Source organism: Pseudophryne corroboree, chromosome 5 (genome assembly GCF_028390025.1).
Source record: "Pseudophryne corroboree isolate aPseCor3 chromosome 5, aPseCor3.hap2, whole genome shotgun sequence".
Lineage (NCBI taxonomy): Eukaryota > Metazoa > Chordata > Amphibia > Anura > Myobatrachidae > Pseudophryne > Pseudophryne corroboree.
This window is the reverse complement of record NC_086448.1, coordinates 671194659-671212899: the sequence shown is the minus strand read 5'-3', so window position 1 is coordinate 671212899 and position 18241 is coordinate 671194659. Positions and strand designations below refer to the sequence as shown.

The 18241-nt window shown below is 43.8% G+C and overlaps 1 protein-coding gene across 1 annotated transcript in view; it reads right to left on the bottom strand.

Moving 5' to 3' along the window:
- The window catches only part of RP1 (RP1 axonemal microtubule associated), a 1008071-nt gene that overhangs the window by 811483 nt on the left and 178347 nt on the right, over positions 1–18241 (bottom strand). Inside the window, exons 5-6 of the mRNA XM_063923729.1 lie at positions 2342–2428; positions 716–848 (exon numbers count right to left, since the gene is read on the bottom strand). Of these exons, the coding sequence (XP_063779799.1) occupies positions 716–848; positions 2342–2428 (220 nt within the window). The remainder of the gene's footprint in view (positions 1–715; positions 849–2341; positions 2429–18241) is intronic.

Here is an 18241-nt window from a genome sequence, read left to right as displayed (position 1 = left end):
TCTAAAGATGCACAAAGCATGATTGTAGCGTCTGTAGGTACTGACAGTGGACATCTCAATCCTGGCATATTCGGATGCACAGATGTACACCAGGGAATGGCACTGTAGCAGCATTAGCAGATGCAACTGCAGCAAAAGACTCAAAGAAGGCCACAACTGCGTCCAACTCAGAATCTGCCCTATGAGGTGGGATCCTGCCCCCGCAGACAGACCCCCACACCCTCAACAGACTCTACCCCCATTATGGCTACTTCCATGATTTTCCTGGGCTGGTTTTCCATCCCAATCCACCCCTACATGTGTTTGCCCCCTAGGCTGAAAGTTGACAACCCCTGTAATAGCTGCAAAATGATATTGAGCTGAGAGGGGGACAATGCTCTAATGTTCCTTTCTTTCTGAGCAAGTAGTACAGAACAGTGTGGAGCAGACAGGAAGAAGGGTAGGTGACAGCTCCTGTAAGGTAAGAGCATGTAGTCACAACCAAGAAACTCTAGGGCTAACCTTAAAATGTTACTGTAGATTTTATTAGTTTTCTAGCTCTGTCATTACCGAAAAATGTTATATGTTTCTACTATTGCCGTACTGTTGTCCTGTTGGTGAAGTGAAAGTGGTTGTACCTTGATGGGGAACATTTAAAGGCCCATATAGATGTTATATTTACATGTGAGCATCACAAAGTTCAAAGCTTCTCTAATGTGCTGTATACTGGCCTCACCTGGCAGCTTGGTATGACCATGTCTCATCAGAGGTAACTCCATGCAGATTTCTCCATCGTCTTTGTCTTGTGAAAGCCAGCGGTTTACTTTCATGCAGAATTGCTCATTTGAAAAAATGTTTAACAGCTGCACCTACAGAAAGCAAAGGTAATATGCATACAACATTCTTCACAGCTTTATACTTATAATTAATTTATTCTACAATATCAAATAATGACAAATGTAAGAAGTCCCTGTGCCAAATGTAATAGAGTGAGAGTTTCAGAAAGTGAGAGATTTGGTAAGGTTTTTCAGGGTTTTTTTTAAGTGGCAATCATTTACACTGCAAAACCAGGTTGATTTTGCTGTGTAAATGATTGCCACTTTATAAAAAAACTGCAAAACCTTACCAAATCTCTCACTTTTTGAAACTCTCACTCTATTACATTTGGCCCCATATCTTCTGTCCCTGGCTCCACATGATTTTAAATGTGAAATCAATACGTGCACCAGTGACGGGGACCACATAGTCCTGGGTGCTGCTTGGTGTCTGATACACACAGAGCTGCCAATCTCAAAAGGAACAAGCCAGCACATATATCTTACATCATAACATGTACAGTATGTTTTTATGTACTAAGCGTTTCCCCCTTGCACTATGCGGTCGGCATTGCGCCATTGGTGTGCTCTTTAAAATAAAAACTGCCATTGTGTAGCTGTAAGGGAATAAAAGTCTTGGTAAAAAATGTTTATGTAATGCCATGAATATAGGGTTTTGATGACTACAACAAAAAAACAGTCATACAGTTCAAAAGATGGTATGACCAGATTCACTTGTGATCAGAATTCAATGTTTAACAGTCGCGTTTTGGGAAGTACAAAGTTTCCCTAACCCAGAATAAACCCCCAATTTGGTTATTAACATTAACATACATAAGCATAACATCTCCATAAGTGCGGCTGACCCCCATCGCCAAACCATGAGTCAACACCATACCTAACCCTAATGATAGTGTCTAAAGTGGAATCTAATATGAAAATTTAAATCACCATCCATTGAGAGCTGAAGTAGACCTGTTGTTTCTTTAAGAACATATAGGCCCAAATGTATTAAGGGGACTATTCATGAAGCAGTGAAAAGGGTGGAGAAGTGAGCCAGTGGAGAAGTTGCTCATGGCAACCAATCAGCATTGAAGTAACATTTATTATTTGTATACTATACAATTGTACGGAGCAGCTGATTGGTTGCCGTGGGCAACTTCTCCACAGACTCACTTCTCCACTCTTTTCACTGCTTCATGAATAGCCTTTTACCACTTTACAATAAACAAATATGACCAGACCACCTACTGTATCCTTTAGGTCAAAATATCACCCGCAACTGACAAACTCTCAAAATTAAACTTAGTGAGACAGCAAATCATATTTGCATTAAATTGATTGCCTGTTAACACCAACATTGATTTCTAGCTAGTTTTCCAGTCCTGTATGACGCTGGCCTATGGGCAGCAGCCATTTATGGATTTTCCTTCAAGCTGAAGAGTATGAACATTGAACAAGTTTAAGTTTCCTACAGAAAGCTTTCAACAAACAAGAAAAACTAAGCAGTGTATGTGCAGAATGAAATGAAAATAGAGACTGAGTACCTCTTCTAAGTGCCAGCCAGGGGATTCTCCAGAGTTAGTGTGTCCAATACGGATTTTATAAACCTCACCAACATCTCCTATGTTAACCTGAGGGAAAACAAGAATAATTTCTATTGAAGACACGTGTATAACTGTTACACAGACTTCATAGACTAACGTTCCTATTTTACATTTTTTGTTATATTTATTTTAGATCTTTTTGCTATAGAAGCTGAATTATAGAAAATTGTAATTATTTATTATAATTGTCCAGTCATATTGGTTTCCTTGACAATTCATATACAACTAAAATGGTGCATGGCCTACATCACAAAACTTACCCGGAAAGGCTAAAAGATCTTAACATGTATTGTTTGGAGGAGAGAAGGGAAAGGGGGGACATGATAGAAACTTTCAAATATACCAAAGGTTTTCACAAAGTTCAGGAGGGAAACATTCTTCAAAGGAAGAGAAGTATTAGAACTCAAGGACATACACTGAAACTGGAGGGAGGCAGGTTCAGGGTAAACTTAAGGAAAAATTACTTCACAGAAAGGGTAGTGGATAAGTGGAATAGCCTCCCATCAGAGGTGGTAGAGGCTAAGACTGTAGAGCAATTTAAACATGCTTGGGATAGGCATATGAATATCCGTACAAAGAATTAAGTTTCAAAAAGGGTTGAGATTACCTAAAGGATAAAAAAAGGGGCAGACTAGATGGGCCAAGTGGTTCAGTTCTATGTTTCTATGGCCCTCATTCCGAGTTGATCGCTCGCTAGCTGCTTTTAGCAGCAGTGCACACGCTAGGCCACCACCCTCTGGGAGTGTATCTTAGCTTAGCAGAAGTGCGAACGAAAGGTTAGCAGTTCTGCTACTAAAAAATTTCATGCAGTTTCAGAGTGGCTCGATACTTACTCCTACCTTGCGATGACTGCAGAATGTTTAGTTCCTGGTTTGACGTCACAAACATGCCCTGCGTTCGGCCAGCCACTCCAACGTTTCCTCAGCCACTCCTGCGTTTTTATCAGGCACGCCTGCGTTTTTCAGCACACTCCCTGAAAACGCTGAGTTGCCGCCCAGAAACACCCACTTCCTGTCAATCACACTACGAACACTCGAGCGTCTGAAAAGCGTCGCTCGACCTTGTGTAAAACTGCACAGTTTTGTGTGAAAGTACTTCGCGCATGTGTACTGCGGCCCGTACGCATGCGCAGAAGTGCCGCTTTATCAACTAATCGCCACTCTGCAAACTAAAGCAGCTAGCGATCAACTCGGAATGAGAGCCAATGGGGGTAATTCCAAGTTGATCGCAGCAGGAAATTTTTTAGCAGTTGGGCAAAACCATGTGCACTGCAGGAGGGGCAGATACAACATTTGCAGAGAGAGTTAGATTTGGGTGGGTTATTTTGTTTCTGTGCAGGGTAATACTGGCTGCTTTATTTTTACACTGCAATTTAGATTGCAGATTGAACACACCACACCCAAATCTAACTCTCTCTGCACATGTTATATCTGCCCCCCTGCAGTGCACATGGGCCCTCATTCCGAGTTGTTCGCTCGCTAGCTGCTTTTAGCAGCATTGCACACGCTAGGCCGCCGCCCTCTGGGAGTGAATCTTAGCTTAGCAGAATTGCGAACGAAAGATTAGCAGATTTGCGAATAGAAATTTCTTAGCAGTTTCTGAGTAGCTCGAGACTTACTCAGCCATTGCGATCAGTTCAGTCAGTTTCGTTCCTGGTTTGACGTCACAAACACACCCAGCGTTCGCCCAGACACTCCCCCGTTTCTTCAGACACTCCCGCGTTTTTCCCAGAAACGCCAGAGTTTTTTCGCACACTTCCATAAAACGGCCAGTTTCCGCCCAGAAACACCCACTTCCTGTCAATCACACTCCGATCACCAGAACGATGAAAAATCCTCGTTATGCCGTGAGTAAAATACCTAACTTTTGAGTAAAATAACTAAGCGCATGCGCTCTGCGACCCTTGCGCATGCGCAGTAAGCGACTAATCGCAATATAGCGAAACTCGGCAACGAGCGAACAACTCGGAATGAGGGCCATGGTTTTGCCCAACTGCTAACAAAAATCCTGCTGCGATCAACTCAGAATTAACCCCAATGTTTCTATCTTTGATCTCAATATTAGATCTCTTTCCTCCTACTGCCAGCAATGCAGTGATCAAGCCTAAATTTCTCTCTACTTTGGTAGGCACAAGGAAGAGAGATGCGCAATGATTCAGAAAGTTCAGTAAGGAGAAGAATTTTAATATCCAGCCAATTCTGTGAATCCAAGTTCACTGTAGCATTCGAATTAGTATCATTCCTATCTGTATTAGTCATTCAATCCTCTATATCATTTCCACCATCTAACTCACTTAAATCATATAAATCATTCACATCATATAAATAACATATCATCTCAATAAAGTCTGACCGGTGAACAAGCCCTCGCAGTGTGACGAAAAGCGCACAATCAAGCTCTAATTGGTGCCTACAGGAACCTGTATCTGCAGCAGCTGTGAACAACTGCTGACCACACACACAAACCTCACACACGGGCACATTCTCTACCTCCTCTTTGCTGTTCTCTCATCCAGTCTGGTGGTGATGCTCTGCACTGCTATGCAACAGAGATCACCCCAGTTAACAACAAAAGGAAAGCAGAAGCGACTTTTTGTTCTTCCTGGTCTCCTCCCGACCAATGCTCTACAGATAGTTGTTTACTGCATTGCACACAGTGGTGGGTCAGAGCGAGTGGCCAGGATCAGCTCCTCTAATTTTTCCTCTATATTACACACTTATATGTCAACAGTATAGAGAACAGAGATGTCTGTTTCATGTTTAAATAGCAGGGGTCACGAGCGTAGCTACCATAGGTGCAGTTGCTATGGGGCACAGAGCTGAGAGGGCTCCACCTTCCCTGTCAAAGTTACATGTTACAGGTTGAGTCTCCCTTATCCAAAATGCTTGGGACCAGAGATATTTTGGATATGGGATTTTTCCGTATTTTGGAATAATTGCATACCATAATGAGATATCATGGTGATGGGACCTAAATCTAAGCACAGAATGCATTTATGTTACATGTACACCTTATACACACAGCCTGAAGGTAATTTTTGCCAATATTTTTTATAACTTTGTGCATTAAACAAAGTGTGTCTACATTCACACAATTCATTTGTTTCATATACACCTTATACACACAGCCTGAAGGTCATTTAAAACAATATTTTTAATAACTTTGTGTATTAAACAAAGTTTGTGTACATTGAGCCATCAAAAAACAAAGGTTTCACTATCTTACTCTCACTCAAAAAAGTCCGTATTTCGGAATATTCCGTATTTCGGAATATTTGGATATGGGATACTCAACCTGTATATACTATTTTCACCATTGGGCGATAATATGCTAATATGTGCAGAGGCTAACCTGAACATAGGGACGCCCAGCAGTGGACTTCATTTCCATCCGACAGCGTATAATTGCTGATACAGTACATTGGTACCATTGTTGCAAATCGGGTCATGTAGCAGAATCTGAGTGCCTCTTTAGATACGCAGGCTGAGCTACTCTCCTGGGACGCAGAGGAATTTCCAGTAGCAAATAAGATCGATTCGCAACTGCTAATTTATGCATACCCGGAAAAGTTTGTCTGAACGGCAATGACACACCTGTATTTACCTGACCACTCCCCGTTACCACCCCCCTTCCCGTCACTTTTGTGACTAATTCCTTGCTGCAATCGCACTCGCGATTCACTCACTGCGTGTGCACTGCGGCTCAGATGAATGCATACCTCCAAATTGTCCCGATTTTCGCGGGACAGTCCCGTTATTTTTGGGACTGTCCCGCTGTCCCACCCACAGGCCGCAGTGTCCCGCGGTGGGGGGGGGGGGGGGGAAGTCGGAAGACTCCTGTCATCGATGTCCTGCTTAGCAGAGCAGCGGTGAATAGACGCTGTGACCATGCGCACAGCATCTATTCACTAGAGTCAGATGGAGAGGGGGCATGCCAGCGGCTCACAGAGCGCTGGGCATGCCCCCTCAGTGACGAAACGGGGCGTGGCTCGCGATCGCGGACCCTCCGCGAAGCCACGCCCCTTTTCATTAAGTCACACCCCTTTTCGGGAGCGCGTGTCCCTCTTTAAGTATTTCCAAAGTTGGGAGGTATGGATGCATGCGCACTAAGAAAACATAGATCGACTTGCGTACAATAGCTGCTTTGCAACTGCATGTGAATCAGGCTCAATATGAAGTGGGGACACTGTATGTAATAATGTGAATTGGGGTACTGTGTTGCATAATGTGTGCTGGTGACATAATGTGAACGAAGACAGTATTATGGGGCATAAAATTAAGAACTGCTGGGGAGAGGTGTCTCTCAAAGGAACAATGGGACAGGGGCCCCAGCAAAATGTTGCTATGGGGCCCACAAAGTCCTGGCTACGCTCCTGGCAGGGGTTGATATTTGCATAATGAGTTTTATAGTGCTATTGACAGCTGTGTCTGAGTGTGATTATAATTGTCCTATATCACTGTTATTACTGTCCTTGGACACAGGCCCTCATTCCGACCCGATCGCACGCTGCCCCTCCTCGCAGCGGTGCAATCGGGTCTGGAAAGCGCATGCACGGCGTGCGCATAGCGCACACACGTCATTGCCTGGCAAAACGACACTGACAGCGGAGAAAGTGGTCGCATCGGCGACCGCAAGAAGATTGACTGCAGGAAGGTGTTTCGGGGCGTCAACTGACCGTTGGAGGCCGTTTTCGGGGAGTGGTAAGAAAAAAGCAGGCGTGTCCAGGTGAACGGAGGGCGCAGGTCTGACGTCAAAGCCGTGTCCATCACCGCTTGGTCCGTCGCACAGGGTAAGTATGTCCAGGACTGGTCTTGATTTGTGAGAAACTTTTTTAGCATAGCAGGGCTGCACAAGTGATCGCAGCCTTGCTATGCTAAAATACACTCCCCCATAGGCAGTGGCGTCAGAAGGTGGGTGCGGGGGGTGCGGCCCGCACCCAGGTGTCACCCACGGAAGGGGTGACACCAAGTGCTGGCTCTTCTGCAGTGACAGGAGCCGAGTGCTGCAGTGTGATAATCCTCTGCAGCACTCGGCTCCTGTCACAGAAAAGGAGCCGCCACTGCACGCCGCCTAGTCTCCGGGGGCAGCCAGCATTTCCGAGGAAGCTGGATACAGCCCCCGGAGTGAAGAAGAGGAGACCCGTGAGGCCACGCCCCTTTAAATTAGGCCACACCCCTTCTCGGCCGCCCGCGGCTCCGGCGGGGTGAGTGTGGGAAGAGGGGGGTGGGGGTGTTGTAATGCAGAGTGCGCACCGGGTGTACCCACACCTGGTGACGCCTCTGCCCATAGGCGGAGATTAGTTGATCGCACCAGCAGCAAAAAGTTGCTTGGTGCGATCAACTCGGAATGAGGGCCACAGACAGATGATACACACTTTTTGTATACATATATTTAAACTATCTGCATTTAATTTTCAGTGTTGCAGCTAACGTTTGGCAAAGTTCAGAAATAAGGTAACTGTTTCATTGTAACGCTTTTATTTTTTTTTATGGAGACTGTGTCTATGTAATACTGCTAATCGACAGAGAGATTTTCTGAATAATCTCTTAGGTCAGCTAAATAGTATTTTACACTTACTGTTACTTCGGCTGCAGCTCTCCAATAACCCTTAGAAAATACCAAAATATCATATATATTTTCGTATCAGCTTGAGTGCACACAATTGATTATATAATCTTCTGTTTCGATATTTCTACTTAGCTTGACTTTTCAAAACTTTGTGAGACGTAAAGTGGAGAGAGATAAAGTACCAATCAATCAACCCCTAACTGTAATTTTGTGGAGGAGTGTGGCTGTAGAGGACCAAAAAGGCCTTACCCCACGCCACTCGCTCTCACCTGCAGGCCACCAATGTTGCTACAATCGATAGTCCTGGTACACAGGTCGAACCTAGAGAGCAACTTGGAAAGCATGTGCTAAACCTGGATGACCTCCACTGGGATCAGTGGATGGTCATCATTGACACTTTTGGCCGCAGACTAGCTATACCTCCATTAAACATACCAGGGTACAACTCAAAAACACTTGGGGGGGGGGGGGGGGGTCACACACAAAACACACCAAATAAACTCGTGTCCCTTTACTGGACAAATTGTCCTGATCTCGGCACCTGCAAATAAACACAAGACAACAGCCAACCCACACTGTAATACTATACTGACTTATTTTCCCTATCGTGTAACCCTAACACTACAGGGCCTAATGCCCTCTGGATGTTTCAGGTCTAGTGCCTGCCAAACTCATGGGGCTGCATATTTGCAACTACTACAGGGCCTGGCACCCACTGTGGCTAGGGCCTATTGGCCGCCTGATGATGCCCCTTTTATGCCCTCTACAGCATCTGCATATTGCTACAGACTTCACCAGGGGAGCACTGGCTGTCATTAGCTCTTTTGCTTTAGCCACTGCTGCCTCCGGTCAGCCTGGCCTTCCCTACAATATTCCAATGCCAGGGTATGGGTTTATGACATGGCTTGACGTGATTGGCTCACTGGCTATTTTGATTGGCGATGCAGCAAACCTGCTTGCGACTCCAAATTTGAAATGGCCTACTGAATCCTTGTACTATTGCGCACTTGGAACAGTGGTAAAATATTTTCTGCTACTTCCATGGCTGCCACTGAATTCTGCCACTGTGGCAGGTCTGAACAAAATCCTAGAAGATCCAGGTCCACTATCCTGCCGAATGGCACTGCTGGGTCCTACCACATCAGCGAACAGAACCAAAATATCTCCAGATCCAGGTGCCAAGTAATATCCTCCAGACCACAAAACACAGACAGATCACATATCTGGAGGGCAAGGGTGCACAATAGAGGGGCCAGTGACCACATAAGTACAGATATTGCCATGTTTATCTTGCTGTGATGCAAAAGAAGTAATGAAGCGATCACTGGTTGCGAACAGTCGCAGCCTGGCACACCATGCAGCATGCCAGGATACAACATGCCGCATCGCAGTAAGATGAGCATGGCTACATTTGTAAATTGGCCTCACAAAAATCTACAGGCTGCGTTTGAAAAATGTCAGCTAGGAATTGATTGGTTGGTATTTTATCTCTATACCCCTTTGTATCCCTGTTCTCTTTTTGTTGAATACAAGTGCATTTAATATTAATATAAAAAATATAGAACCCCATTTAATAACATATCTTATTACCATCAGAATATTTTTCTTTTACATCTAGCTATATATATATAAAAGAAAGGAAGATAGAAACAAAGAATTATATAAAACAAACTGACATAAATTCATATATAGAGATCACAAGCAATCACCATAAGCATTGGCTGAAGTGAATACCTGGGAGTCAATTCCAGAGAATAAAAAGAAATTGTAGTGAACAATACATTTCTGAACAACAAGCAGGGGCAATGGTTAAAGCATTTGAGAGTAAAGGTTTTGATCCAGAAATTACAAGTGAGTCTAAATAAAGTAAAAAAGGAAAACTTTTCTAAGGCTTAAACAGAAAGACAACAAGAAAGAGACAGACTATGCATGTGCATTCATAACAGGATACAGATCCAACCACAAAGAGGTGGAAAAGATTGTGAGGAGACATTGGGGCTTATTGTCACATGATACCATCCTCAAACAGAGTGTTACCTAAAAAACTCAAAATAATTTATAGGAGAGTGCAGAGGCGTATCTAGAGAAGAGGGGACCCGTGTGCGGTCTCCATGTGTGGGCTCCCTCTTCTCCCATAGCCGGCAGCGCTACTGTTAGCGCACTGAGCACTGAGCCACACAGGGCTCCGGAAAAATGCCTGCCGTGCCTTTTTTTTGCCAGAGTCCAGCACATGTGCTGTAGATTCTGGCACTGTGCTAGAGTCTCTAGTGCTCAGTGGGACAGCAGCGGCAGTGCTGGCTATGGAGAGGAGGGGGCTCAAACACGGTCACTGATGGACGATGGAAAGGTAAGTATAGAAGAAATGGGTGCAGTGTGGGCCCCCTCTGGAGCCAGTAGCCCATGTACACTGCACCCATTGTAGATATGAAACTGGGATAGTGCCAAAACTTAGAAATCATCTAGTACGAGGTGCTATCCCCCCCTAAAGTATAAAACCCTAGTAGAATCACATCTAAAGGTTTTTATAAGTGTAATTTATGTATCAGTTGTAGAAATTGTATGAACAAAGCGAGTTTTAAAATTAATACATTTATTTCTAATAAAACAAAAAAAACGTGCAATAAAGGTTTTTTTTAACGTGTAATAGTAAAAATGTTTCTTTACTTCAATGTAGCTGCATGAAACAATATGTGGGCAGAACAAGCAGACCATTTAAAATCAGGCAGAGTGAACAACTTTGTAACATAAAAAAGTACAGATGTGCGGCGGACACTTTTCGGGTTTTGTGTTTTGGTTGTGTATCTGGATCTCCATTCATGTTTTGGATCTGGATTGGTTTTGCCAAAACCACCCTTTTGGGTTTTGGTTTTGGATCTGGATGTTTTTTGAAAAAAATAAAAACAGATAAAATCACAACATTTGGGGGTATTTTCGATCCTATGGTATTATTAACCTCAATAACATTAATTTCCACTCATTTCCAGTTTATTCTGAACACCTCACAATATTGTTTTTAGGCCAAAAGGTGCAACCAAGGTCACTGGATGACTAAGCTAAGTGACACAAGTGGGTGGCACAAACACGTGGCCCATCTAGGAGTGGCACTGCAGTAGCAGACCGGATGGCAGTTTTAACAACTAGGCCCCAAAGAGCACATAATGCAAAGAAAAAAAAGAGGTGCAAGATGGAATTGTCCTTGGGCCATCCCACCCACCCTTATGTTGTATAAACAGGACATGCACACTTTAACAAACCAATCATTTCAGTGACAGGGTCTGCCACATGACTGTGGCAGAAATGACTGGTTTGTTTGGGCCTCCACAAAAAAAGCAATTAATCCCACCTCTACAGAGGCAAGATGTCGTCCTCATCTTCATTCTCTGACTCATCACCTCTTTCAGTGTGTACATCCTCATCCTCACAGAGTATTAATTCATCCCCACTGGAATCCACCATCACAGGTCCCTGTGTACTTTCTGGAGGCAATTGCTGGTAAAGGTCTTCCCGGAGGAATTTATAATTCATTTTGATGAACATCATCTTCTCCACATTTTGTGGCAGTAACCTCCTACGCCAATCACTGACAAGGTTACCGGCTGCACTAAACACTTTTTCGGAGTACACACTGGAGTGGGGGAAGGCAACTTAGTTAAAATAAAGCCAGTTTGTGCAAGAGCCTCCAAATTGCCTTTTTTTCTTGCCAGTATACATACGGACTGTCTGACATGACTACTTGGATGCTGTCACCAATATAAACCTCCACCATTCTTTCACTGATGACAGCATCATAAGCAGTGACAGTTGACATGTCAGTAATAGTTGGCAGCTCCTTCAGTCCAGACCAGATGTCAACACTTGCTCCTGACTGCCCTGCATTACTGCCAACGGGTGGCTAGGAAATTTTATTCTTTTCCTCACAGCCCCAGTTGCAAGAGAAAATGAAGGAGGAGCTGTTGATGGGTCACGTTCCGCTTGAGTTGATAATTTTCTCACCAGCAGGTCTTTGCACCTCTGCAGACTTGTGTCCGCCAGAAAGAGAGATACAAGTTTTAAACCTAGGATCGAGCACGGTTGCCAAAATGTAGTGCACTGATTTCAACAGATTGACCACCCTTGAATCCTGGCAAAGCAAATGAAGGGCTCCATCCACAAGTCCCACATACTTAGCAGAATCGCTCCGTCTTAGCTCCTCCTTCAATTTTTCCAACTGCTTCTGCAAAAGACTGATGAGGGGAATGACCTGACTCAAGCTGGCAGTGTCTGAACTGACTTCACATGTGGCAAGTTCGAAGGGTTGGAGAACCTTGCACAACACAGAAATCATTCTCCACTGCGCTTGAGTCAGGTGCATTCCCCCTACTTCGCCTATATCATAGGTGAATGTATAGGCTTGAATGGCCTTGTGCTGCTCCTCCATCCTCTGAAGCATATAGAGTTTTGAATTCCACCTCGTTACCACCTCTTGCTTCAGGTGATGCAGGGCGCCGACAGCATCTCCTGCACACCCCTGTCATTTAAAAAAAAAAATTGCACCACCAAATTAATTGTATGTGCAAAACATGGGACGTGCTGGAACTTGCCCAGCTGTAATGCACAAACAATATTGGTGGTGTTGTTTGATATCACAAATCCCCATGAGAGTCTGAGTGGTGTAAGGCATTGTGCAATGATATCCCTCAGTTTCCATAAGAGGTTGTCAGCGGTGTGCCTCTTACAAAAACTGGTGATACACAGCGTAGCCTGCCTAGGAATGAGTTGGAGTTTGTGAAATGCTGCTGCTGGTGCCGCTGCTGTTGTTGCTGCGGAAGGCAATATATCTAGTGGGCTGTCACTCATGTAGTCCTTATTTTGCCCTGCTCCACTTGTCCACATGTACAAATGGACAGTGGGTACAAAAGTGGACAGTGGGTAAAATTGCATTTTTCAGGACACTAAGGACACTTTTCTTAATGCCCCTGTACAGTCCGGGAATCGCTTGCCTAGTGAAGTGGAATCTAGACGAGATTTGGTACTAGGGACACAGTACGTCCCTCAACTGTCTAAATCCCGCTGCAATAATGGCGGTTATCGGACGCACATCTAACACCGGCATAGTTGTTATGGCCTCAGTAATCCGCTTTGCAACAGGGTGACTGCTGTCATATTTCATCTTCCTCACAAAGGACTGTTGGACAGTCAATTGCTTAGTTGAAGTAGTATAAGTGGTCTTCCGACTTTCTCTCTGGGATGACGATCGACTCCCAGCAGCAACAACAGCAGCAGCGGCAGCAGCAGTAGGCATACCACTCAAGGTTCCTCCGGAGGAATACCGGTTAGGAGAGGACTCATCAGTCATGCCAGTGACATGTCCTGCAATACTACCTACGGATTCCAGATCTTTTATTATTAGAGACAGTTGCCATCATGATCGATGGTTAGAATCTATTCCATCGGGACAGTTCAGGAGACTAAGAAAGAACTGTTCTGACAAGAAGGTCTTTCGTGAACAGGCTGAGGAAATGGAACAACGTTTCAATAAGTGTGGTTATGACAGAGAAAAAAACTAAACACGCACTTCAGGAAGCCTCTGATTTAGATAGGGCAGCCATTCTAGATAAACCTGGGGACAAAAATGTGAATAAGAAGGATAAGAAATTTAAATGGGCATTCACCACTAATTTTTCGTCACAACACAATAAAGTACAATGGATTTTTAAGTAACACTGGCAAGTCTTGAAAAAAGACCCAGTAATAGGAGGATACCTACCGGAAAATCCAATCTGTATTTTCAGACGAGCCCCGAATCTTAAGGCAAAACTAGTATGAAGTTTATGCCCTACATCACCTAAGAATTCCAGAATTCTAACCACTGTTTTTTTTTTAGATATGGGGCATGTATGGGTTGTAAAAAAGTAAAAAAACATCTTCGGTATGAAGATTACAGAGGTGGAGATTAATGGTAGAAAGACAAAAATATCAGAATTTATTACATGCCATACGTCCAATGTAGTTTACTGCATTGAATGTACATGCGGTAAATTGTACATAGGACGTACGAGTAGACCCCTGAAAGTAAGGTTGGGGGAACATTTAAGGAACATCACGAAGGGCATGGAGACACATGCCCTCTCCTCACATTTTAAAGAAGTCCATAAATGTGATGTATCCCAAATAAGGAATTTCTATGGCTTGAAACATATTTCTGGAGATGTCAGAGGGAATGATTTGGCATCCAAACTGGCACGGACTATGACTATGATTTTCAACTGCAAGACCCTTGTTCCCAAGGGACCGAACAAGGATTTTGAGTTGAAATGGTTTTTAAAATAAATATTTTACAGTGTTTTTTAAATATCTACTGTTTTAGATAATTTCTCACATGGAATCCATTTGAAATTATTTTTTACACATAGAGTCTGTGTAGAATGTGGTATCGCTTTTAATTATGTTATTTTTAACTTTCTATGTGTTTCCCCTTTTTTTTGAGGATTTGCTCTATCAAATGTGGGGATCCGTTTTGGGTTTTTCCATAAAAAAGCACTTAGATTTGGCCGCCAGTGCAATGTTGGATAATGAACATATTCAACTGTCCCGCTATAGAGGAATAACATTATAAGAAGGATGGTGCACTTCCGGGAGGCTGAATGAAGCCGTGCGCCCAATATATCCGGGTGTAGTAGGCGGATGAAGACTTCCGATTAATGGGATAACAACTTCCGGTAATGACATATTGGCGCCACACGATGACCACATCCGAGCGACGAGGATAACTTCTGGACGCGACACGCTGAGTCCGGAGCGGGAGTTTTCGATCTCACAAAAATAATGGAGTGGACTCAGGGAAGGGATAGTGTCATTATATGGGATAGGAACTTTAGCTCATAGCTGATCCATGTCTGGAAATAGGATGGGTTCAATGCTTGATTGGGAGGGGTATAAATGTTTGTAAGCTTGCAATCCTCATTATGCCTTGACAAAGACACAAGACGTGTCGAAACGCGTTGGCAGGAGGATTTCTTTTGGGGAGACGTTTGGGACTTCACCATTGGTGTTGGACGGCGGGTTCCAGGGACGCCTGTTGTTACCATCTTTACCCATGCTGTTTTGTCTACTTATGTGGTAGACCACTTCTACTGGTGAGAGACCATCCATATCCCCTAAGTGTGTTTTAAATGGATTGTAATAAAATGGTGTTGCACTATTGGAGGTCTATTTCTCTCTTTCCGGTTGTACCATACTGATGAGGAGATTCAGATAAGAAGGAATTCTAACTGGTCACATTCCAGCTCCAATAAAAAGCGTGGTTGTCTAGTTTTAAACACGGTAGACCTATCCTTTTGGTACGAGAGATTTTACAGATTTTATTAAATTTTATGGATATGTTTGAGATGAAATATACTATGTATGTTTTATTTTCTTTCTTATGAGCACCTGTGGACTCAAATGGTGATTTCTTTGACTGCATGTACTTACGTTCCTGACTGAGTAGAAAACTGACATTGCAGGAGTTGGTGGTGTGGCTTGCAGGAGCTTGGGTACAGGAAGAAGGGATTTAGGTGTCAGTGGACTGCTTACCCAAAGTTACCGAACTTGACAATGACTTCTGATGAATGTGCTGCAGGTAACATATAAGGGAGGATGTTCCTAGGTGGTTAACGTCCTTACCCCTACTTATTATGGATTGACAAAGGCAACACACAGCTTGACACCTGTTGTCCGGATTTGTGGAGAAATAATTCCACACCGAAGAGGTGGCTTTTTTGGTATTTTGCCCAGGCATGACAATAGGCTTTTTCATCCCATGGACAACAACTGTCTCCACTGGTGTCTTATTCAAACAAACCACATCACCATCAGAATCCTCATTGTCAACTTCCTCCTCAGCGTCAGCTACACCAATATCCTCCTCATCCTGGTGTACTTCTACAGTGACATCCTCAATCTCAGTATCAGCAACTGGACTGGCGGTGCTCCTCCCAGCACTTGCAGGGGGCATGCAAATTGTGGTAGGAGCCTCCTCTTTCCATACAGTCTTGGGAAGGTTAGGCCTAGACATCACAACTGCGGACACACTTGTACTCTCCTTGGGGATTTCAGATATCGCTGAACGCACAGTTGTTTTTTACTGTGCTTTAACAAGCTTAATTTGTTTCATTTTTCAAGAGGGATGAGGGATTCCATCCTCATGAGAAGCTGAACCACCAGTCATGAACATGGGCTAAGGCCTTAGCCTTTCCTTGCCACTTCGTGTTGTGAATGGCATATTGCCAATTTTACGTTTCTCATCAGATCATTTTTTTTTTCTGATTATTAATTTTTGCTTCTTGGATTTTACATGCCCTCTATGACATTGGGCATCGGCCTTAGCAGACGACATTGATGGAATTTCATTGTCAAAGTCATGACTGGTGGCAGGAGCAGCTTCAGCACTAGTACTAGGAACTGGAAATGGTTCCTGATCTTCCACTATTTTTTCCTCCAAATTTTTGTTCTCCATTACACAGGACAGCATCCCTTTATTATTGCAGCACACAGAACAGTGCCCCTTTATTTTATCAGCAGCACCCCTGTATTTTTACAGCATACAGGACCAGTGTACGTTAATTTTACCAACAGCACCCTTGTATTTTTACAGCATACAGGGCCAGTGTACTTTTATTTCAACAGCAGCACCCCTGTATTTTTACGGCATACTGGACCAATGTAATTTTATTTTAACAGCAGCACCCCTGTATTTTTACAGCATGCAGGACCAGTGTACTTTTATTTTAACAGGAGCACCCTTGTATTTTTACAGCATACAAGACAGGGCCAGTGTACATTTATATTCACTGCACCCAACAATTTTTACAGCAAGCACCCCTGTATTTTCACAGCATACAGAAGGACAGTGCCCCTGCCCCCTGTACAACAGAGTGACAGCCAGGACAGCAACACCCAGGTACAGCTGCAGCACCCCTAACAGCACATGAAACACCAGTAACAGCCAGGACCGCCAGGACAGCACAGGTACAACACAGTGACAGGAACAGCACCCCTACAGAGCAGACACTGACCCCACCCAACGCCACCACCCACAGAGAGGGACAGAGTCTGTCTCCCTCACTCTCCAAGTCCAGAGTAAAAATGGCGGCGACGCGCAGCTCCGTATATGGAATCCAAAACCCACAAGAATCCAACAGCGGGATGATGACGTTTTGCCTCATTTTGGTTTCTGAGTCTGGCGGGAAGTCCTGAACAGGATTTGGATTCTGGCTCAGAACGTGATGTTCATGGGGGTTTGGTTCTATGAGAACCGAACCCGCTCATCTCTAAAAAAAAAAAGGGGTGGAGGATCACGCATTATTGGCACATTTTAAAAAGCACATTTTGTCCATCTGTGGATGCTTCTGGGATAGGCAAGAGATTGCAGATTCGCAGTGTGAGAGTAGCAGCAGGACGGGAGGTGTGAGTCTCACTAGAGGACAGTCTGGATGAGTGGTAGGAAACCACGTGAGGCGTGAAAGGCCCCCAGCAACGAGTCCAGAAGAGATCCCACTTAGATAGACTGTAGAGATCCCCCAGCGAATAGGGGTAGAATGCCCCGAAAATAATCTCAGTTTGCGGCGGCCGCACTACTGATTTCCAGAGACTGTGCAGGTGTGTAATGTAATGCTGTCCCATCATTGTTTATGCTGTTATTGCCATTGAAGTGAATGGAAGGAAATGCTGAACTGCTGTAATCTGATATAATCGAAACAAAGTTTGTGCTGGAGGGAGAAGAACAATGGATTAAATGTTATTACTGTGATGACCCTGTCTGAACTTTAAATAAACTGCTTGCTGTTTGTGATGAGATGGCCTGGCGTCCAATGCTTGAAATCACTGACGTATCTGGCACTGCCCGGGTATTACATGTACATGAAGGATTATCTGTGGGGGAGTCTTTGGAGTAGAACATTTGAGTATGGAGATATCATTAAGGCTGTGTTGAGTGGGGAACGTATACTCTTGTATATCGCTGGATTAATTGTGGAAAAGCTAGAAAGTTCTTTAGAAGAAAGTGTCTGAGAATCGGGATACAACTAAGCTATTTTGGAATATTAAACGTATGTTCTCTATTCCCAATATTTCTTGTGAGTACATTATCATGCGTGGGGGTTTAAAACCCAAACACAGTCTGACTATATTGAACTATGGCTATCTAAAATCCTTTTTTAATTAGTAAAACAAACAAAACTCAGCGCTGTCTCCTGATTGATATTTTTGTGTTTACATTGATACTAATGAATATGCCATTGATATGAGAATAGA